The sequence below is a fragment of the Emys orbicularis genome, chromosome 5, assembly GCF_028017835.1.
Source record: "Emys orbicularis isolate rEmyOrb1 chromosome 5, rEmyOrb1.hap1, whole genome shotgun sequence".
Lineage (NCBI taxonomy): Eukaryota > Metazoa > Chordata > Testudines > Emydidae > Emys > Emys orbicularis.
The window spans coordinates 33,292,198-33,317,033 of record NC_088687.1 but is presented as its reverse complement, the minus strand read 5'-3'; the positions used below and the strand labels follow the sequence as shown (position 1 = coordinate 33,317,033).

The 24,836-nt window shown below is 40.5% G+C and overlaps 1 protein-coding gene across 1 annotated transcript in view; it reads left to right on the top strand.

The window, feature by feature from the left end:
* NPNT (nephronectin) overlaps positions 1-24,836 on the top strand; it is a 90,907-nt gene that overhangs the window by 34,137 nt on the left and 31,934 nt on the right. Inside the window, exons 4-7 of the mRNA XM_065405355.1 lie at positions 8,398-8,490; positions 15,680-15,772; positions 22,008-22,127; positions 23,737-23,856. Coding sequence (XP_065261427.1) covers positions 8,398-8,490; positions 15,680-15,772; positions 22,008-22,127; positions 23,737-23,856 — 426 coding nt within the window. The remainder of the gene's footprint in view (positions 1-8,397; positions 8,491-15,679; positions 15,773-22,007; positions 22,128-23,736; positions 23,857-24,836) is intronic.

The following is a 24,836-nucleotide window of genomic DNA, read 5'->3' as shown; positions in this document are numbered from 1 at the left end:
AGGTCTAAATTAGCTGTCGCCACTCAAGAAAGAGATCTTGGAGTCATTGTGGTTAGTTCTCTGAAAACATCAACTCAATGTGCAGCAGTCAGTCAAAAAAGTGAACAGAATGTTGGGAATTGTTCAGAAAGGGATAGGTAATAAGAGAAAATATCATATTGCCTCTATATAAATCCATGGTATGCCCATATCTTGAATACTGCATGCAGATGTGGTCGCCCCATCTCAAAAAAGATACATTGGAATTGGAAAAAGTTCAGAAAAGGGAAACAAAAATGATTAGGGGTATGGAACGGCTGCTATATGAGGAGAGATTAATAAGACTTGGACTTTTCGGCTTGGAAAGACATGACTAAGGGGGGATATGATAGAGGTCTATAAAATCATGACTGGTGTGGAGAAAGTAAATAAGGGTATGTCTATACTACCTGCCAGATCAGCGGGCAGCGATCGATCCAGCGGTGGTCGATTTATTGCGTCTAGTCTAGACGTGATAAATCGACCCCCAAGCGCTCTCCCATTGACTCCTGTACTCCACCAGGCTGAGAGGAGTAGGCGGAGTTGACGGGGGAGTGTCAGCAGTCGACTCACTGCGGTGAGTAGATCTAAGTATGTCGACTTCAGCTACCTTATTCACGTAGCTGAAGTTGCGTAACTTAGATCGATCCTCCCCCCTCCCCCAGTGTAGACCAGGGCTAAGGAAGTGCTGTTTATTTCCTCTCATAACACAAGAACTAGGGGTCACCAAATGAAATTAATAGGCAGCAGGTTTAAAGCAAACAAAAGGAAGTATTTTTTCACACAATGCACAGTCAACCTGTGGAACTCCTTGCCAGAGAATATTGTGAAGGCCAAGACTATAACAGGGAGAACTAGATAAGTTCATGGAAGATAAGTTCATCAAAGGCTATTAGCCAGAATGGTCAGGGTTGGTGTCCCTAACCTCTGTTTGCCAGAAGCTGGGAATAGGATCACTTGATGATTACCTGTTCTGTTCATTCCCTCTGGGGCACCTGACATTGGCCACTGTTGGAAGACAGGATACTGGGCTAGATGGACCTTTGGTCTAACCCATAATGGCCATTCTCATGTAGTGGCAGGGTGGCTAATAGCAGTGAGGATATGGAGGTGGAAATTACCACAGCTGAGGTGGAAGTCAAACCAAACACCTTAATGGAACTAAATCGGGTGCCCGGATAATCTCCATCCAAGAATATTAAAGGAGCTGGCACAAGAAATAGCAGGCCCAATAGCAAGGATTTTTAATGAATCTGTAAACTCGGGGATCGTACCCTATCACTGGAGAATTGCTAACATAATTCCTATTTTTAAGAAAGGGGAAAAAATTATCCAGGAAACTACAGGACTGTTAATTTTACCTCAATTGTATGGAAAGTCTTGGAACAAATTTTGAAAGAGAAAGTAGTTAAGGACATAGAGGTGAACGGTAATTTGGATAAAATACAACATGGTTTTACAAAAGGTAGATCATACCAGACCAACCTGATCTCCCGCTTTGAGAATATAACTGATTTTTTAGACAAAGGAAATGCAGTAGATCTAATCTACCTGGATTTCAGTAAGGCATTTGATACGACTACAATAGGTCATACTGAAAGGTGAACCTTCAGGCTGGTGGGAGGTCATCAGTGGAGTTCCTCAGACATCGGTCTTAGTACCAGTCTTATTTAACATTTTTATTACTGATCTTGGCACAAAAAGTGAGTGTGTTCTAATAAAATTTGCAGCTGACACAAAGTTGGGAGGTATTGCCAATACAGAAGAGGACCAGAATATCATACAAGGAGGTCTGGATGACCTTGTAAACTGGAGGAATAGAAATGGGATGATATTTAATAGTGCAATGTTATGCATTTAGGGACTAGCAACAAGATTTTTTGCTATGAGCTGAGGACTTATCAGTTAGAAGCTACAGAGGAGGAGAAATACCTGGGTTATTGGTTGATCACAGGATGACTATGAGCCGTCAATGTGGTGCGGCCGTGAAAAAGGCTATTGCAGTCCTAGGATGCATCAGGCAAGGTGTTTCCAGTAGAGACAGGGAAGTGTTAGTACCATTACACAAGGCACTGATGAGACCTCCTCTGGAATACTGTGTGCAGTTCTGGTCTTGCATGTTTAAAAAAGATTAATTCAAACTGGAACAGGTGCAAAGAAAGGCTACTAAGATGATTCGAGGAATGGAAAACCTGCCTTATGAGAGGAGACTCAAAGAGCGTGGCTTGTTTAGCCTAACCAAAAGAAGGCTGAGGGGAGATATGATTGCCCTCTATAAATACATCCGAGGGATAAATACGAGAGTGAGAGGAGTTGTTTTAAGTTACTCACCAATGTGGACACAAGAACAAATGGATATAAACTGGTCATCAACAAGTTTAGGCTTGAAATTAGATGAAGGTTTCTAATCATCAGAGGAGTGAAATTCTGAAACAGCCTTCCAAGGGGAGCAGTGGGCTCAAAAACCTAACTGTCTTCAAGACCGAGCTTGATAAGTTTATGGAGGGGATGCTATGATGGGACTGTGTACGATAGCATGTGGCCCATCAGCAGCTGCCAGTAGCAAAAATCCCCAATGGCCAGAGACAGGACACTAGATGGGGAGGGCTTTGAGTTACTAAAGAGAATTCTTTCCCAGGTATCTGCCTTGTGGGTCTTACCCATGTGTCATCTAACTGATTGCCATATTTGTGGTTGGGAATGAATTTCCCCCCAGGTCAGATTGGCTGAGACTCTGCGGGGGTTTTGCCTTCCTCTGCAGCATGGGGCACAGGTCACTTGCAGGTCTAAATGGTAACTTCTCTGTAACTTGAAGTTTTTAAACCATGATTAGAGGACTTCAGTATCTCAGCCAGAGGTCAGGGGTTTATTACAGGAGTGGGTGGATGAGGTTCTGTGGCCTGCGATGTGCAGGGGTTCAGACTAGATGATCACAATGGTCCCTTCTGAACTTAGTCTATGAAATGGGAAAGATCTTTGGCTGGTCAGAGATTTGTTTGCATTGGCTCTGAGAGAGCTAATACTAAATATTTTTTTCTGTTCAGTAGCTTGGTCTAGGGTGGAAGCTAGAAAGTTAGATTTGTGGGGTCTGTGTTACAAATTTCTATTAACTAAGGTCCTTAATATGTTCAACTTTATGATGCAAGTTACTGTTGGGTTTATTAAGATAACTGACTCTAGTTCATTACTTGGCAAATTCTAAATGGCATTAATATTCTACAAAATCAATTGAAACATATGGAATCAATAAATTATAAAAATATAACATCCCAGTTATACCATCCTCTGGTTTCTTGTCACTTTGTGTCCATTTTGCTCAGACTGTAAACTCGTCAGGGCAGGGACTATCTGCATTTTGTGTCTTGTACAGTGCTAAACTTGTCAGTACATAATAAATATTCACCAAAATATCATGGCACTGGAATAAATACTTTCAGTAAGGGAACAGATTTCACTTTTTAAGGAGTTAAAGGCAGTGTGTTTGATAATAAAAAAGACATAACAAAAAAATGCTTGGCGCAGGCTCCTCTTTGAATTGTTTGAGCTGTAAAATGTTTTCCAGAGTTGTAATGATTCTTAGCAATCTAAAAATAATCATATTAGCATGAAGTGGATCCTGTGGCAGTAAAAATAAATTCGTAGACCTATTTTTTCCCTGTTTCTTTCCATAGTATCATTGCTTTGCTGTTGCAGTTTTTTAATTACTTGGTTTATAATACATGTGCATTTTTATTAGTGTTGTTTCACATTTGTTTTAATTAAAGCATGGCTAGGTTCAGAAAAATGTCGATGTAATAGTGATCTCTTGGTGTTCCATATTTACTCTCCATCTGTGGAATCAGAATTTAGCTGACAAGATCGTTGATGATGCAAGAAGCAAATAGAACATAACCTCATGTTCTGCGATTATTACTGTTTCAGCAGGGTTGACAGTATTAAACACTTGTATTTGTAAGTGATCTAAATGGAAATGACTGAGATGTATGCAGTAACAAAGAGTCATTCTACACACTTGCTTTTTAGCCCACTTCAAGTTTTATTTTTTAAATGAAATTTCCCACTCAAGATAGGTTTGAAGAAAGGGGTGGTGGTGCTCGTGGGGACCCAGACTGACTATAAACTAGTGGCCACTTATTGATTCCTTTGCTCACAACAAGTAGCAACTTACTCCAAAAGTAGTTACATTGAAATCAACAAATTAAATACATTCATTTACACAACAACTGAGCTAGTATTGTATATTGATAATATGAAATGCTTCCTCACCCCACAACTAGTTTGTAAAGTTGAACTCCCACTTCTCCTGTGGTTGGGAATCTTACCATCCACTCACAGAGGGATGAATTTGGAAGAAACTACTTCTGGAGATCCATCCAGCGTTTTCTTCATTCTCTTATCCCTCTCCTTGAGGAGGTGCCAAGCTATACATTCCTTTGGCAGATTAATATACACCTCTAGCCCGATATATTGCGGTCTTTGGGAGCCAAAAATCCCTACCGCGTTATAGGTGAAACCCCTTTATATCGGGGTAGCAGCCGCAGGGCTCCAGTGGTGATTTAAAGAGCCCTGGGCTCCAGCCGCTGCGGGGAGCCCGGGCCCTTTAATCGCTGCCGGAGCCCCGGGGGTAGCAGCAGCAGGGCTCCAGTGGCGATTTAAAGGGCCCGGGGCTCCCCGCAGCAGCCGGAGCCCCGGGCCCTTTAAAGCGCCGCCGGAGCCCCGGGGTTACTGCACTATATGCGAACCCGTGTTATATCGGGTTGCGTTATATCAGGGTAGAGGTGTACTTGGAAAATTTACTGTGACTATGTTTAGTTACAGAGGATAAAATAGGAGCTGCTTGCTTGATTCCTGTTTTCTGTGATTCCCATCTACAGCGATCCACATCCCTTTGTAGGCACATGCAGTTTTCCCCTGGGTGCCTTCACTAAAGGCAGAATTGCACATAGGGTAATACATATAATGAGAGAACTGATTTTAATTATCTCCTTTGCATAAATTATCCTGAAAGCCTCAGTAACCTGGTATGTATCAGAGGGCAGAAATTTGGCCTTAAAAGGAACCTCATGTACATGCATTCTGCCCTGAGCTCTCCTCATGCAGACTAACTCTCTCTAGAACAAATATGCATTGAGGAATATGAAAAATACTCAGTGTTTAAGAAAATCCATAAAGTTCACATCACCCACTGTGGCAAAATATATTTTTTTAAATAAAGGTATAATTGTAAATTAACCACTCTCCCTTCCTCACCTTCTAAAATTTGTACACTAATGCTATGAAACTGTCATTTAGGGTTATTGCTGCTAGGTTTAAATAGCTGAGAGGTTATTTAATGTTTTATATTCATGCTTAATAATGGCTGTAAACATACTGGGTCTGGGTTCTCTGGTGTCATGCAGCTGCTTGGCACTGGACTGACAGTACAATCTGGTTACAAATCTGGCATCATCCCAGGAATATCATCACCTCAGTGTAACAGTCACCCTTTGGTGGTGTATAGCATTTTTTAAAATAGCATACACCTTCCCTGCTGGGATGTTAAAGGAAAAAGGCAGCGTGGCTGACCAATTCTCAGTGGTCTTTTTGGGCCCTGTGACCTATTAAAGGCTGGTTTAAACACTGGGGAAATGTGCTTCACAGAAGTGCAAAGGTGAGCTTTAAACCAACTTTGCACAGTACCCTCTCACTGGTGGTCTGTGCTGTTTGACTGTCGTCCAACATTCAGAATAATATTTTAAAATTTTGAGTGACTAAAACTTTGCCAAATTACCTTTCTCTTGCAACAAAATGTGCACATGTGTATGGATGTGTGCCTGTAATTACATACAAAAATACATTAAAAGAACATCAGTAAGGTTGCAAAGTCAAGCTCTCAAAAGCTCTTACTTCAGCTCCCTGGTGTGTATATATATGCATTATGATACAAACTTTAATTACATGATTGCATACTATTTTTCCATTGCACCCCTACTTAGTCATTGCACAGGATTAGATGTTTTTTACTCAATAAGCATCTGTTCAATATTTCATTTTAGTATTTCATTTCCTTATTTACTGTAAACCATCCTAATCCTTCACTGAATACAGAATTATTAACTTCCACACGGACTTCTCAGTGTAGCTTGTCATCACAGTATGTGAGTACTTCACAAACACTAATGAATTTATCTTTACATCACCCTCGTGAAGTAAGGTTGGATCATTATTACCATTTTACAGATGGATAACTGAGGCACAGACATTTATGTTAAAAGTGTGCGATAATTTTGGAAACACAATTTGAGATGCTTTTAGCCTGATTTTTCAGAAAACTTAGCATTTTATAGCGCATTATATGTTGAAAACACAGTTCCTGTTAACTTCAGTGCTCAGCGTTTCTGCAAATCTGACCTCAGGGTCTTAAATTGGGCACCTGGAAAATGAGGAACACAGAATTAATGGCCATTTGTGAGATGTTTGGTTTAAATGATTTTTCTAGCATCACACAGGAACTTTGTGGCAGAGGCAGAGATAGAATCCAGTTCTCCAGGGTGGCATTCAGTTGCCTTAACAATGAGATCCTCATTTCTCTTTACGCAATCCCCTGCCTTGTTCACTAATCACCTTCCTACTTCTGCAACATATGGGAAAGTGAAGTACAGACAATAGCCTCATTCACTACACAATTCTGATTCATTCCCTGAGCACTGTCCATCCTGTACACGAATGAGGCAGAAATCATGTGGATAAAACAGCATGGAGTTGTGTAATTAAAGATTGTATCACAATGCATATACACCAGTGGGCTTTATTAAGGTTGCTCATGCTTAACTGTGGCATTTCCTGACTTTTCAGCACTTGTCTTTACAATCTTAATGTTCTTTTAATGAGTTTTGTATGGAATTTCCTAGGTTTTTTTAAAAAGCAAACTGAAAAAACAGAAATGCCATCATGTGGAATCACATTGATATCCACATGATTCATCAGCAGGGTTGGAACCTTTTAGATCCATCATATGGACCTCTGCCACTTGAACTAACAGAGTGACGGATAACATTAATAGGTTGTCTATCTGTATGTGGGCCAGCCACAAACGGGAGATGAAGCGCACACTTTGCCAGTGGGTTGCACTGCTATTTGCTGATTGTAGCAGAATGCTGAGACTGGGAATCCTGGGTTCTATTCTGAGTTCTGTGGGGAGTGTTCTCTCTGGTTACAAACCCATCTGCTCCCGTTCACCCCAAACCCTATTCCTTCTGTCCCTGGCTCCTCCGGTCTGCCCTCATCTTAATCTCTGCTCCACCCACTCTAATCCTTTTCTCAGTTTTACCCCCATCCCTCACAGTTCCCAGTCTCCTGCTGGTCCCAGTGACTTCTTGTTCCAGTGGCTGTCCCAGTGTCCCATCCCCCACCCCCAATTTGCTCCCCTCTAGTGCACTCATCATTAATTTGAATGTGTTCAAAGCTCAAGTTTAACAATCAGGCTTATGTGCAGCAGCAATAGTGCTGCTTTTAATGAGCTAGGAGATACAGTGAACAACGCCTTTTTTTTTTTTTTTTTTTTACTAACAAGGTCTTTCAAACTACTGTTTAAATATTTAAATTGTGCCAGCTTGCTGTAATAGTGGCAGTGCACAAGAGGTATCTGAATGACAGATTACAAGCTTGGGCCTGGTTCTGCTATAGCTGCTTAGCCAAGTAGTATCATTGAACTAAATGGAACTTGTGTATGTAAAGATTACTCACATGAGTAAAGCACTTAGGATTGCACCAGTGATCCTTCCCTTCACGGATCCACCTTCTGGAAGCAATGACCCCAGAGACAAATCACCTCTGTAAAAGACCATCCTGTATCCTTCTGGTCAACAAACTCTGGAGGGAGCCTCATTCAATTCTCCTCCAAATAGGGAAAGTCATGGTGACATATAGAGCCTTTTTTTGAGTGTCAGGATAAAGAAATGCCACTGTCTAAACAACTCAGGGGGGAAAAAAATCTGTGGACACTTGGAACTGCACTGTTGCTTGTCTGTTACTGAACTGATAACTCATTGATGTTGACACTACTTCCTGTTCAGTTGGGGCATATTCTAATAATAACAAACTGAATGGCGTACATCAGGAAGGCCATGAGTCCATTTGCTGGCCAGATACTACATAATCTGGAATATCCAAAAAATTGAGCATTTTATCCCATAACCCCTGAACATAATGCTCATTATCAATCAGTCTCCTGATGTGTATTTGTTTTTATTGTTGAAAATATACTTTGTGTGCACTGTAGTGTTAAATGGGAAGTGATGTACAAGGGCTAAGTATTAGTAGTATTTGTGCTGCTTTCATTAAAGTAATATATTATTGTTGATTAGATCAGAACAATAATATATGTTGTTCTATTTGCAGCTATATGTCAGCCTAGATGCAAACATGGTGAATGTATTGGACCAAACAAATGCAAATGTCTCCCAGGGTATACTGGAAAAACCTGCAACCAAGGTAAGAAAGCAAATCTTTCAATTAAATAATAATAAAAAAAAGCCTGCACAAGAGACTACAGAATAATTTTTATCCTAAAAAATTAAATAATGTTATGCATAGACACTTCAATTTTCTGCTTATTTATAAACAATTAACTGAGTATACCTATATAGTATTCATAAAGGGAATGTACTGTATATCCTGCACCTGCAGAATAATGGACTTCATCTTCTAGGTCTTTTACAGATGTAACATGTAATGATAATAAGGGTTTTCTTAGCACTTGAATCCAGTGGTCTATGGGTATTTAATTAAAGTCCCTTTAATTTAGGCTGCTTTATACCTCATCACCAGTTGATCAGAGAAAACCAATTTGGTGTGTTAGTGCAAAGTTAGATAATTTCTTTAAAGTTGTAAATAATATGATTAATATTGATATTATAATGTAAATAGTCAAATCAAGGAGTTAACAATAATACAAAGTTAAACTGATTAACTACTAAGAGAACAATTTAAGAAGAAGAACTGGCCAAGTTACTGCATTTGCACAACCAGTAATCAAATCACAAAGCTGACACAACACAAATGATTAAATGACTTTTTTTAATCTTTCTACCCCTATGCATTTATGTAGCAGTTTATACTTTCACTTGTGGAAAGACTAGGTTAAGGATTAAATCTTTATGTATCCCAAATAACTCCTAGAAATCTAGGATTAGATTTGCTTCCAACCAAGGTTAATCAATACCCAATGGTAACATACGCTATGGGTTAAAACACATATGCTATTATTATTAATGGCCTCTAGGGTGACCAGATGTCCCGATTTTATAGGGACAATCCTGATTTTTGGGGCTTTTTCTTATATAGGCACCTATTACCCCCCACGCCCTGTCCCGATTTTTCACATTTGCTATCTGGTCACCCTAATGGCCTCTGTGACGGGATCCCTGGGGTGCAGTCTGAGACTGTGGGACCACTGTGCCGCCCTGAACTCTCTCCAGCCTGGGCTGTCTCTCACAATGCCTTGCTAGTGACCAGCAGCAAACCCCTGCAGGTGCTGTTATCACTCAGCACAGCTGCATGTGGAGCCCCATACCCGCTAGATTGCATGAATGCTCCCAGAGCCGCTCATTAATCATACAGAGAAAGGCACCAGCCAAATCCCCCCAGCTCCCAGCACTGTACTTCAGGAATATAGCATCTTGCACTGCTCAAGATGAGCAGTGCAAATTGATTAATTGGTTCATCGATGGAAAGTGGATATACACCAGCCTTGGCAAAACCTGAGCAGATTTACCACACACTACAGGCAAGCCCGCTGGTAAAGATAAACAGTTAAACAAATTTATTGACTACAAAAGATAGATTTTAAGTGACTATAAATGTTAGGTAAAAAGTTAGTGTCAGTTAACTGGATATTGCAGTCCTTAATATACAGATTTTGTCCCTTAAATCTGAGCCAGTCTCCTCTGTTGGGGTCTTCAGTCTTCTTCTCAGTGTCTTTGTTGCTTGCAGCATAGGTGGGGGCAGGAAAAAGGCCAAGCATGGGGCCCCTGTGTTCTATACTTATTGTATAAAACAGAACACAAGTCCAGGCATGTCTCGTGGGCACTGCTGAGTCCCCAGGCAAGGTTGAACAATTCCCCTGGTGTGGCCTCATGCAGGTGAGTCATTGCATTGTAGCTCCCTTGCTGGACAATGGCTGTAGGTGGGTTGTTTGACACCCCACCTGGGCATTGGTTACTTTCCTTGCTGTTGTCTCTGGGGGGCTAATATCTGGCTGATTCCCCAACTGACAGCGTGTTTTAGTGACAACCATACAACACAATTCTCATAACTTCATATGCATTAATTATATACATATATGGATAGAAAAATGACTTTCAGCAGATCATAACCTTTCCCCTCATACCTCACATGGCCGGCTTTATCTGCAAGATCACAATCATATATAAATGAGGAATACGGGGGTTGCAGAGTGCTCCCCCAAGGTACAAAATGTCACAGCCCCACACACACACACACACCTACCTAAAAAGGCTAGGACAGTATTTTTTTCCTGGCAGGCATCCTGCACAGATGTTCAAATGTCCTGTTAAGGAGACAGAAATAATAAGGTTACTTAGAAAAATAAGGGCTTGTCGACACTGGCACTTTACAGCGCTGCAACTTTCTCGCTCAGGGGTGTGAAAAAACACACCCCTGAGCGCTGCAAGTTTCAGCGCTTTAAAGTGCCAGTGTAGACTGTGCACCAGTGCTGGGAACCGCACTCCCAGCACTGGTAGCTATTCCCCTCGTGGAGGTGGGTTTTTTAGAGTGCTGGGAGAGCTCTTTCTCAGCGCTGTGCTGTGACTAAACAAGCCACGTTAAAGCGCCGTTGCTAGTGAAGATGTGCCCTAAGTGTGTGCTCTTTAGCTTATACGTCTTTGAAGCTTCAGAGTCAGTTAGAAACTGCAGTTTGGGGAACAGGCAATGACTTTTGGCTCAGGTACCATCATGCTAGCGGACATCATTCTTGGGTTAGCTGGCTAGTCTGCAATGTCTTTGTCTCTGCTTTCCTTGGAAGGGAAATTATGAATATAAGACATAGTAGCGGTGTTGTGGTAATCTCAAGAATAGCACACTTTTTCCTTGTTTACCTGGTCTTTTGTGGGTGAAACGCAGGCTAGTATTGTCCCACTGGACTTCCTGTTGTGACCTTCTGACTGAATCAGGGGATCTGCATTGTCCAATTCTGATTAGGTGATGTCAGTATGAATCTTGGTCCACTTTTGGGGTTCTCCTTTTAGGGTACTGTTTCTTAGTTACATCCACAAGTCTGTGCTTTTCCACAATGAGCAACATTGAGGGAATAAGATGAGGTGAAAACTCTATCAAGATGATTTCACCCCTTTGTATTTAGGTGAACAGCCGAAACTCTTCAGTGGCCTCTTGACTGTTGTCACCTGTTGTCTTCCTGGTCATAACATTGTCCTTTGACTTACAAAAATACAAAAGAGTTCCTTTCCCACCCATACATCCCATGCTTATGCTTCCTCAAAATGGACAAGGCTTCATAAACAAAATAAACATTTACTGAACTGTTGCCACCTCAGGGATACTGGATGCAAGGTTATTTCACTCTATCAGGGCTGAGTCAAGCTGCTTCAAAGCTACTTATTAAATCCATTAACATTAATTGATTATATATTTAATAAGTTTAAGTGTTTCCTTGATGTCTACAAGACTACGTCCACACTATTCTGATGCTGTGATCTGAATATGCAGAGTCACTGGCATCACTATTGTTTTGAAGCAGGAGAAGCAATTTAGACAACACCTATTAAAAGTAGAATAGAACTCTCTCTCTCTCTCTCTCTCTCTCTCTCTCTCTCTCCCTCTCCAACCTAACTTGCCCTATTTTTAAGATGTTTTAAATTTCTATAATTTCCAAATTTTGAGGCCATCTCTCTAAAGTCCTGCAGTCATTGTGTGATTTCAGTTGACACCCCCGGGGGGCATTGGCCTGCTAAACCCAGGGTTGTGAGTTCAATCCTTGAGGGGGCCACTTAGGGATCTGGGGCAAAATCAGTACTTGGTCCTGCTAGTGAAGGCAGGGGGCTGGACTCGATGACCTTTGAAGGTCCCTTCCAGTTCTAGGAGATGGGATAGCTCAATTTTAAAATAAATAAATAAATAAAATTCACAGGTAAAGGCCTCAGTTCAGGAAAGCATTTAAGTATGTGGGTAAATTGAATTGAAGTTAATGGGATTTAGCACCACTGTGACATACAGGGTACAATCCAGACTGATGAGTAGCTGTCTCACCCCTGTCCTGTAACCAGGGGTATCCTTTAAAATGCCTTGCTGCTCACAAACCGTCTCCAGCATGAACACACTCCCAGCTATGTCTGTGTGTCTGCTGCAGCCAACCAGCCAGCCACACCTTGGCTCTCATCAGCCTTAAAAACCACCACAGGGTTACCCCAATGCACTCCCAATCTCAGATTTCCCCCCAGAAATGTATGTCCTTACTGCCCAACCCTCTCCTGGACAGTGCAATATACTGAGTCCATTATTCCTTTAAGGGAATAATATGCACACAACTTGTTGCCCTAAATGGAGTTACTCAGACACTTCATCTTGAACACAGTTGATTAAATAAAACAATAAAATAGGTTTATTAACTACAAAGAAAGATTTTAAGTGAGTACAAGTAATAAGACATTAAAGACATAATGGTTACAAGAAAAATAAAGATAACATGCTTACTGGTGCCTAACTTAATGAACTATATTAGATTCAAGCAAAGTGTTTCACCATAGCAGATTACTGACCAAACTTTCAGGTCAAGACCTTTTCCCCAGAGTCCAACCATTGCTTTGTCTCTTCAGGTGCAGTGAATGTGATGGACAGAGAGAAAGAGATAGGGGTGCGTGGGTTGTTTGTCCCTCCTTTTAATAGTTTCAGTCCCCTGCTTGAAAAATATTTCTAGTTGAGAACGAAGAGCCAAAGAATCTATGTGGAAGGATATTCCCTTTTGGGTTTTGCACCCGTCTGAATTTCCTTTGTCTTCCCTTCACGCTTGTTGACTCAGTTTACTGCTTAAATGCAAAATGGGCAGAGCACACATTCCTTTGTTCAGGACACAGACCTGACATCATACAGGGAAATCTTATAATTTCACATACAATGTTGCCACACATATTTTACCAGGACAATACTGACCAGCAAATTATGAGTTTTCAAATGACATTTTACAAGGCATACTTTGTATGAAGATTATTAGAATAGTGTACAGGGTGTGAATACAGAAGTGTTTTCTGTCACAAACTCCTTAAAGTTAAGCACATACTTATGTGCTTTACTGAATCAGGTCCATAAGGTGTAGCACCTGGCCCTTTACAGAGGTAGTGAGGGAATTTAGGTACCAAGCTTAAGTTTTGATAATGAAATAGTTTTTATTTTACTGAAAAAATTTAATGGACATGTTTTTAATTGAAATATTCTCTCCTGCAGTGTTGTTAACCCAAAACTACCTAGAACACCCCACACAATTCATAATTAAAAGCTGAAAACAATGTTATTCCCTTCTTGCTAAATTACTATAGCTGAAGTTTTAAGAATCTTCCATTGGTGTAACTGATCTCCAAAAATGCAGAGTGATTTATATAGCACAGAACATTACACACAATTATAATACAGGACTTTTATTAACTTGTGAAGACTAAGGCGTGTATGTATGAAGTAATATGTCATAGACAGTCTCAGTCATCCTCTGCAGTTGTCTAAAATTATAGAAAAATCTGTATAGCCTTTTTTTCTGAAAAAGCTGACGGGGATGTTGTAGGAAACACTGACAATATCAGAGCCAGGCTGTTGTTCAGAATTGTATCCTCTGATGTTTACTAATCCTTCTATGGCACACTGATTTCTAAATATATTTTTCTTTTAAAATATATTATTTTCAGATTTCCAAAGAAGTGTGTCAGGAAAGGATTAGCAAATAAATGCTGTGTGTTGTTCCCCCCCCATTTCGTCTCCCGCCCCTTATTTCTGCTCTTATTTCCCCCCTTTAGTGTCTTCTTTACTTTTCACTCTGGTCCAACACTCATAAGGATGGCATGCTGTGATTTTACTATTCTGAGTATGCTGTCTTGATCGTTTTAGAGCTTTACCTAGAGTGCTCAGTACAGTTTTAGATGCACAGTAACCTATATTAGCTTTACAGTATCATATGTATGGTACACAGACCACCTCAGGCTCTGATGTCCTGAGCTAAAACAGCTTTGGACCTGAGAAACCTCCCAGAAACCCAGGGTGCTAGATGAAGTATGGCAGATGGTTTGGTGGGTGGCCCTCTTGTCTCTGTCAGTATTGAGCCAGTGTTCCAGCGACACACTGTTACTGGAAGTGAGGCGTAGGGTTTTCAAAAGTGCCTAAGTAACTTAAAAGCACAAGTCCCATTGTCCTCCTAAGTCACTTAGGCACTTAAGAAAATCCTACTCGATGTCTTTTGGTTGAATTGTAAACTGAAGCCCTGTTCACAGCATTTTTCAAATCACAAGATTAGGATCTTTAACACAGTGTCCTAATCAGATTGCAATTTGAGTGACTGCGTTCTGCCTGAATAAAACAATTCCCCTTGTGTTTCCATTGATGGTGTGTCAATTCCCGTCCTACAATAAAAGCATTATTGTGTATTGTTGCTGGCATAGATGGTCTGATGCACTCAACTCCAGGGAAAATATATATATCTTCAGGGTATGTATAAACCACTTTTGGATTTGTCTGGATGAAAGTAACTATATGAATACAAGGTGTTACTGCTGTTGTTAGACATTATATTTAATCTATTCAGAACCCTCTTACCTCTTGTGAACCAAGTAAAGGATCACCTGATTTCTCATAATGAGATGCTGAACTTCAACTGACTGGTTACATCTGAAAGTCAATCACTCTTCCCAGGAGCATTGGAGTATAACCTTTAACTCCTGCTTTAGTTCATCAGCACTAAATTACAGTTGCCTGGCACCTTTGTATGAGTGTGTTGTTAGGAGGTTAAATTGAGTTGGTAGCTAAATTGCAATACCCTTGTACTAGCAGTAACAGAGTACTCCCCATTGTGTAAAAATCTTATTTTGTGACCTTCACACTTCAGTTTTGGTTTTTCAACCTCATTTTGCAGTTTGGGTCAGCGTTTGAGATAGATGGTAGCTGGAGATAGTTAAAAAAGGAATGCTGAAAGTTTAAAAAAAGTTTACCAGCTTTGTAAGCTAGTTGTAAAATGACCAGCATTTTTTGCAAAACATAGTCTTCAAAAATTTGCAACTAGCTCTATAGTGGTAGCTGTTTCCCTGGCCTAAGACGTGTTATGTATTTGCTACTTAGTGAATTGATATGTAGCATAAGTAATTAAAGACTCTCAGATTTGTGTTAGCAATATAAAATGTTTGCAGTGTTTTCTGTGAAAGGTGATGTATTACAATAGACAAAGGATGATTTTCTATATAAAATTAAAGAAATATACTAGCATGTGTTCCACAACTGGTTTTCTGAATGCTATTGTTCCAGGACCAGCTTACAAACATAATGTACGTCTCTCTCTTTTTTTTTAATGCAGTTGGTAGAGTCTGCATTGATGGTTTTTGACATAATAAAGTAATACATCATTACAGGGATTTGGCCTTTTGACTATTATTATGCCTTTTCCCCCTTCGTGAAGCTGAGCACCTGTATACAAGCCCAACTGATCGGCACAGTGAACCACCTCTATTTCGCCCCCTGGATCATCATGCAACAAATGTGCCTTCAAGGGGTGAGAGAGTCCTTTATTTCAGGTGGTGTGCTCCTTCCACCTGCATGGCTTCATACGATAAAAAGTTCTTGCAAATGTACTGAAGTACGATGAATTAATGGCTGCCATGTGAAAGCCAGGCCTGCAGTATCATTGGCATGCAAAGCAAATATGCAGTTACACTTCTTTGATGCTGTTATTGCTGTATGCCTGTATTCTGAAAAGTCTTTGATAATCCTTTTAACTTCCTATTATTGTTTCTTTTCTGCTTTGTTCTTTCAGGATGTGCACTGCTTTTTCTAAATTCCTTTCTATACCGGCATAGCTAGATCACTGTAGCTATGCTACTATAACTCCTTAGTGTAGACACAACCTACACTTATGGAAAGAGTTTTTCTATCAATGTAGGAATCCTACGTCCCCAAACATAATCATTCTTTCATCGACATAGCTCCATACACAGAGAGTTAGACTGGCACAGCTATGGTGCTCGGGGTGAAAACTTTTAAGTGTAGATCAGGTGTAAACCAAGAGCAATGGAAATTGTTTATCTGGTTCAAGTGAAGATAACAGTATGATTTATTTTCCAGCTTTGTTTCAGAGAAAGACCATTGTTAACTTCATAGTTTGGCTATTATTGTATTGTCTATTAGACAAATGGTGTGATTGAATAGACCATGTCTGAGGGTGTGCAAATCTGCTCTCTCTCTTTCTCTTAAGTGAAACTGATGATGTACTGAAAATGAAAACTGATCTATTTTTTAAGTATAGGTGATGAAGGCTTGAATATGTTATTTTGTTTCTGGTCTGTGGCTTCCTTTTCTAGCTTAATCTAAGTAAATTCAATAGTGAATTTTTGACCTCCGTGTTGCGTGGTCCAAGTTAAAAAGTAGAAAGAAAAGTTTTTGAATGTTATACAAAAGAATGCTAGGCCTTTGTTTGGACTCGGTGAAGGGGCTAATTAAAGAAAACTAAGTAGAGTGTACAGCATAATCTTGGAGAAAGAAACATGCCTGTATACAGAAAATCAGTCTTTATCCAAGATGATGCCTCAGAGCAGTGCCCCTACACTCAGGGCTGGTGCTACCATTTAGGCCAACTAGGCGGTTGCCTAGGGCGCCAAGATTTGAGGGTGCCAAAAAGCGGCGCTCCCAATTTTTTTTTTACAGTGGCCGCTGCGCTGGAGTCTGAGCCGCCGGCCCGCAGCCCAGGGGTTCCCCTGGGTCAGCGTGCCACCGGCAGCCCAGGGGAACCCCTGGGTCAGCACTGCCGCACGGATCCCCGGGCTGGGGGGTGGGGAGCTGCCGCGGGGGGGAGGAGCTGCCGCACGGCTCCCTGGGCCGGGGGGGAGCTGCCGCGGGGGGGGGGAGGGGGGGCGCCTCAGGGTGGAGGGGGGGGCGGGGAGCTGCTGCAGGGCTGGGGGGGGGGCCGCAAGGTGGAAGTTTTGCCTAGGGCGCGAAACTTCCTTCCACCGGCCCTGCCTACACTAGTTAAGCAAGTCACACCCAGATTTACCGTACACCACCAGTTGTCCTTCCACTGTATTTACATTTTTCAACTCTCTCCTTTTGAAATGTAATATTTATGCTCCGCAGCCTGCGCTTATGTTCTGGACCTGCTTTCACAAGCTCCTCCAATACCCAACCTGCTTTTACATTTAGCACTTTTCAATATATTACTTGCAGCTAAGAATGCTATTTTTGTATTGACTGTATAATTACAGCACTTGAATTTATGTGGTTTAATGGTAAAATTGTCTAGTTTGGAATAATGAATGAAGATCTTAGTCAGCAGCATAATGGGACTTGTTAAACGCCTCATTTGATGTTAATGCACCTTGTATTTTTAATTCCATTATACGTTTCTTAAGGAACAAAAGGAGGAGTGACTTATATTAAAATAAAAATAATGTACAAGTATTATTTATGGAACATTCTGATTTTAAAACCTTTTACCTTTCAATCTTTTAGAGGAAAATTCTGCTGTTTTCCCTTTTTTCCCCCTTTTGATGAAGGAGTATTTATTCTAAGTGAGCTATCATTATAGATATTGTTTGAAATGCCAAATTGATACCTCTAGATAAGTAACCTGATCTTTCTTAAAACCACCATATGTTTGCAGTATATTCAGTGTGTTGCTATACATGACCCTTTAACTGCTAACATTAGCCTGAACCTGTTTTAAGAATAACATGACCGTATGTAAACAACAAAAATATAAAGCATCTGAAGATGATGGAGAACTCTAATAGCGGGAATGTTTCTGAGCTGAGAACAGGGATGCAATACATAGGCACGCTAGCTGATCCATTTTTCCTCTTGCCCATATGCAAAATATCTATAAACTTTTGAGAAGGACTGCTGTTGAACATAGTCTGAGTGTGGAGCTATATGAAGAGAACCATCATTGTGTTAGTAAAAGATTGTATGAAGAACCAAATGAACCTCCCAGTGACCGTTCACCTAAGAAATTGAATATTAGATGGTGTGTGTACAGAGTATATACCTTTCTTCACTGAAATTGGGAAAGAAGCTACAGTAGTGTTGGCAAAGAGGGGTTGAAAATGCGACACCTGGGAAAATACAATTGGACAGTAGATCTGTTAGTAAGCCCACAGAGCAGCACATTGTAACATTTTAGCCTATTTTGAAAGCACTGGCTTTGCAGGTAGGTAATCAAGGTGATGACAAACACTTTCCTTCCCATGTAATAGTGGGAGATTTTGTAGCATGAGTTCAGACTAAAGGATTAACAACAAACTATCTCTCAATAGCAAAGTGCAAAGGCAGAGAGGAAAAACATTTTTAAATCTAATGGAGCTGTACGAAGGGTCTTATTTTGGCTCTCCCTTGATGTTGAACCATTAGGATGTCAGCCATGCTACCACTGAAACAATTCTGCGCCTTTGTTTAAAGACCAGGCATCTTCCAAGTATTTGCTTCGATTTAGATCTTGATAAACATGCTGTATTCAAAAACCAATCCTGGGACTGCTTTCATTCACATGCAGAAGTGGAATTAAGGCTTGGTCTACAGTAGCAACTTACGTTGGTATAACTGCGTTGCTCAGGGATGTAGAAAATCCACACCCCTGAGTGACATGGTTATATGAACGGTTATAGCAACTTAAAGTGTAGACAGAGCTATGTCAATGGGATGGCTTCTCCCGTAGCCATAGCTACTGCCTCATGGGGAGGTGGGGTAACTATGCCAACAGGAGAAGTCCTCCCGTCGGCATAGGTAATGTCTTCACTGAAGTGCTACAGCAGCACAGCTGCATCAGTGCAGCTACACGGCTGCAGCCTTTTAAGTGCAGACAAGCCCGTAGTGAAGTTAATAGAAATAAGCGAGGTATGTTTTGGCTGAAACCAAACAAAAATAAGGCACACGTGGAATGGTATCTTAATATACTTTCCAGCGTCTACTTTATATATTCTAGTTATTCTTAGAATGTGTTACTGATAACTGGCCATCCTTCAGCATCATGGCTTTCAATTCTGTACTAAAAATATTTTATACCAGGTGGCAGGATATTCAAAGCCCTGTGGAGAAGTCCACTTATTTTAAGAGCCATAATGTAATCTACAATTTATGCAGAACAATGTATTTTAAACTCAGATTATTAATCACTTGTTACATCATTAAAGTATGGATCCATGGTAGTGACTCCATAATTAAGATTTAAAGACACTTTTCATTATGGGTAAAATTTTCATAAATGCTTAGTTGACTTAGGAGCTTAAGTCCAAGGACTTTCAATAGGACTTACACTCCTAAATCACACAGGCACTTTCGAAAATTTTCCCTTATAAGTCTAGCATTAATACTTCCCTTCCTTAGCCTATTTCCACTTATAGTGAAAAACCCCTGAACTTGTCATATTATTTTTATAATCATTTAGTATTTTGTGTGCTTGGTGCAAACAAATCCTGAAGAAGGTATGAGTTTACAATATAAATACATATACCCTCGGTGCCTTTTGTTTGTATGTCTACACTGCACTAAAACACCCATGATTGGCCTGTGTCAGCTCACTCAGGCTGCAGGGCTATAAAATTGCCATGCAGATGTTTGGGTTCAGGCTGGAGCCCAGGCTCTGGAACCCTGTGACGGGGGAGGGTCCCAGAGCCCCAGCTCCAGCCCAAGCCTGAATGTCTACATGGCAATTTTATAGCCTGCAGCCTGAACCCCTGAGCCTGAGTCAGCTGACATAGGCCAGCCATAGGTGTTTTAGTGCGCTGTTTCACCTCAGGCTTCACTGTGGTTTTCTTTTTTAGGAAAAAAAAAATCACAAAGTTCTTCTTCCATTCAATTATAACATAAGAATGGCCCTACTGGGTCAGACCAAAGGTCCATCTAGCCCAGTATCCTGTCTTCTGACAGGGGCCAGTGCCAAGTGCCCCAGCGGGAATGAACAGAACAGGGAATCATCAAGTGATCCATTCCCTGTCGCTCATTCCCAGCTTCTGGCAAACAGAGGCTAGGGACACCATTCCTGCCCATCCTGGCTAATAGCCATTGATAGACCTTTCATTATCAGTCCCTTTCACTATCCCATCTACTCAGACTACCAATAGCTAGACTTCTTACCTCAAGATCATGATCCCCATAGCCAGAGACCAGAGACAAGAAACAGTAAAATATTTACCCATCTCCTATGTAATTTACTCTGATATTTTTTGCTTTTGGCAGAAGTGCCAGAAAAAGAAACAATTAGCACCCCCAAGTAGCTAAGCTAAAGCAGATTCTTCACAGTCCTTCCCAACCACCTTCCTGTTTTGGAGCAAAGACTCAACATCTTGTCTCCTGCTCTTAACATGCAGACCACAGGCAATATGCAACTACTCCTCATCTACCATTTTATGAAGGTCCTGAAACTTCAGTCTACCTCATCCACATCCCCTTTAAGCACTGGCAAACCTAAGGTTTATTCTCCCAATATTTGTCAAAGATTGCACTTTCCAAATGTATTCCAGAGAGACACTTTTACCTTACCTATGTAGCCAACCCACTCTAAGCAGAAACAAAATTGGTCTTAACCCTACAATACTTACTCAGATGAGTAAACCTTGTCTTCATTAGGACTTTGCTTCTGATAAATTAACAAGTTTTAAGTGAAATTGTGTGGTTAAGTAAGACAATGAACAACCGGACTATTCTGAGTAACCAGGTGCTTAGCTGGTATAGAGCAGCATAGCTACATTGACTTCAACCGAACTATACCGTTTCACATTAACTGAGGATCTGGCCCATAATGTACAGTACTTTAAATCAGAGAGATTTACAGGTCAGTAACAAGCCACAATTTCAACCTGTATTTACATAATAATTTACCAACTAGATTTGTAAGTGGGTTTATGAATAACAGGGTTTTTTATTTTTATTCTTTTAAGATGTAAATTGTGGGCCATGCACTATTAGTTCTGTACTAAGTCAGTACTCCCTCTCATACCACCAGCATATCCGTGCTTTCTTACTGAATTTGAATTTTGTGGGCATTCATAGCTCAGTATTTATTTTCCATTACAATTTTTTTGTTTGCTAAAGCTACAATCGTAGGTTGAACATTTTCATAATGTGTAATTCATTAGTTCCTTGTGTAGTCCAGTTTAAACCTGAAATCCAAAATCACAGGTAATCTTTAACACATACATTAGCAATGCCAAATACCTTCTTCAATAGTTAGGTAAAAACATACCTAGCTTCTTCCTCCCCACCCAGCCTTTTCCATTTTACTTTTACAGTACTCAGAAAACGTATTGGACTGACAGGTCTAGATAATGAAGTGCCAAATTTCTCCCCCAGACTGTTACAACAGTGGCAATGCCAGCTTTCCCATGCTGCCGCACTAATGTTCCTCAAGCAATCTAAAGGGAATACCTCTAGAAGTGAGGTGGTAGTTCAGCCTCCATACACATTCGGTCAATGTCGTCTCCGGTGAAATTCCTGTTACTGCCAATTAATGCTAATACCGCCAGTTAGTGCCATTTCTGAGTGGAATTTGTAATGTGGACAAAAAGGGGAGTGGATTAACTTGTAAATGAACTGAACAACATTATTTACTTCACTCAGGGTACCAAACAGTGCTCACGTAGCCAAATCTGATCATAGTTGAGCTGGGCTGGATATGAAAGACTCATCCCTTCCCCCATCTTTTCCCAACTTTTAAAGTACTACCTAGAACAACTTCAAATGCTCATTTTTTGTGTGTGTAATTTGTTTGTTTGCTTGTTCTCTCCTCTCCCTATTAATTTCAGATCTAAACGAGTGTGGATTAAAGCCTCGGCCATGCAAACATCGATGCATGAATACCAACGGTAGCTACAAATGCTATTGTCTGAATGGATACATGCTTATGCCAGATGGATCATGTTCTAGTACGTCAAGACTCCTTAGCTTTCTTTTTTTCAAACTCCAGTTAATGTTTTATAATCCCTTGAGGTGCTCAGTAAATATCTACTGGACAAGGATGAGTCCCAAGGCAAAAGCCTCCTCATTCTGAAAATTGTGCATCAATCTGGTAAAATTAGACTCAGCCAAACAAGAATAAATAATTTGATTTTCAGAGTAGCAGCCGTGTTAGTCTGTATCCGCAAAAAGAACAGGAGTACTTGTGGCACCTTAGAGACTAACAAATTTATTAGAGCATAAGCTTTCGTGGGCTACAGCCCACTTCTTCGGATGCATATAGAGTGAAACATATTGAGGAGATATATATACACACATACAGAGAGCATGAACAGGTGGGAGTTGTCTTACCAACTCTGAGAGGCCAATTAAGTAAGAGAAAAAAACTTTTGAAGTGATAATCAAGATAGCTCGGTACAGACAGTTTGATAAGAAGTGTGAGAATACTTACAAGGGGAGATAGATTCAATGTTTGTAATGGCTCAGCCATTCCCAGTCCTTATTCAATCCTGAGTTGAACGTAAAACAGACTCCAAGGAGAGACTGCTGAGCTGGAATTGATATGCAAACTAGATACGATCAACTCAGGATTGAATAAGGACTGGGAATGGCTGAGCCATTACAAACATTGAATCTATCTCCCCTTGTAAGTATTCTCACACTTCTTATCAAACTGTCTGTACCGAGCTATCTTGATTATCACTTCAAAAGTTTTTTTCTCTTACTTAATTGGCCTCTCAGAGTTGGTAAGACAACTCCCACCTGTTCATGCTCTCTGTATGTGTGTATATATATCTCCTCAATATGTTTCACTCTATATGCATCCGAAGAAGTGGGCTGTAGCCCACGAAAGCTTATGCTCTAATAAATTTGTTAGTCTCTAAGGTGCCACAAGTACTCCTGTTTAATTTGATTTTATTAGTTGTATTACCCATTTTTCCAATCTGTTCTTCAGCTGTGTAAATAACTGTTGTTCTGCCTATGGGGATAAGCACTGGCTGTGCTCTCAGCAGCAAGACATGTGCAATGCTGCTATATTATGGCCACATAAATGTAAAATTGTTAAAGCAACAGATGCCTGCTGGCCCCACAGTGTACCACTGTCCTGTGATCTTACTAGAGATCAGGTTCCTTCTCACTCCCATAAAAGTAGATATTTTGAGTATATGAACAGAGAAGGAGAGAGAGACAATGACCTTTAATTAAAGATATTAAACCAGTGTCACCGCAGTCAGGAGTTGGCATTTTTAAACGAGTCCATCCGTGAAGGGTTTTTAGTGCATGTTGGGGTTTATTTTCAGAATGGGAATTGTGTGCCACAACACAGCTAGCTAAAACCTGTACTCTGTGATGGAATGTCTCTTATAAATACAATCTGTGAAATGAGGAGCACAAATTTACAGCATATATGTTTGCTTTTGAAGGGCTTAACCCAACTCCTATTACAGTCAGCAGGAGTCTTTCCACTGACTTTCATGGTAGCTGGACTGGACCTTAATGCTCCAAAGATTTCAGCGACTTACCTGTATGATGCCGAGTCCTTATATTTGGTCTAAATGTGCAACTGTTTCTCCCTAGATGCTCTTTCTTGTTCAATGGCAAACTGTCAGTACGGCTGTGATGTCGTGAAAGGAGAGGTACGCTGCCACTGTCCTTCTCCAGGCTTGCAGCTAGGGCCTGACGGTAGAACCTGCATAGGTAAGTAATTAGTCTTGGTTACTGATTTCACTGCTTTCCTCAGGATGTTTTCTTCTTGAACCAAAACACAGTTTCAATGAATTTATCACATATACAGGGAATACATGATAGTAAGGTGTGTTGTAAAGATTTTATTGGCATGAGTTTGGATAGCCACGCTACTCAGGTATTCTCAAACCAGTGCCAGTCATGTATTCTGTGTCTATCACGTGTTACAGAAATAATACTTTCAGCAAACTTTAGAGAGTTAAAAAAATTATTGGGACTATATTTTCATATCCCTTTGCCTGTAAAATCAGGTGCCATAGCTAAACTGTGCAGGACTCAGAGGGAGCAATGAAACCTTTATAAATAACTTGAACCAGCTTTTCTAGACATAAAAATGTCATGGATTTAAGGACCAATATTTTGAGCCCTTCCAGAGGTAGAAGCAAGTGCTGTGCATTCCACAGGGAATCTGGGAATCTTCCCTCTTCAGTAGTATAAAGCTCCCATTTGTAGCCAGTAGGATGTCAAGACATCAAGGAAGGACAGCTTCTCCACATATGTGGTGGTGTAGTTACGATGATAGCCATGTGTATCTTGAAGTTTACTGTACTTGTATAGTATAGAACAAAATATATACACACCTGTTCAAGGAGGACTATGTTTCAAAACATTTTGTGTCTGAATGATTTTTCAAATATGTTTGTTTATTCTACTTACCTGCAATTCAATGTATTATTTATAGTTTACAGCCCACTAATTAAAGGCTCCCAGTGCTTGAGAAATTAAGTACTTCTTTGGATGTCTGACGTATCTGTTTGGGGCATGTCCCTAGTGTTTCTGCTTTACACTATCATCCTTGATGCCCAGTGTTTGAGTAACCATTTTTCTGTCCAAGGAAAACTGATCACTACACCCTTCAAAATCTGTCAGCATTTCTGGGATTCTCTCTACAACCTTGAGCCAGCTAATATAAATCAATCAGAATAGTCAAT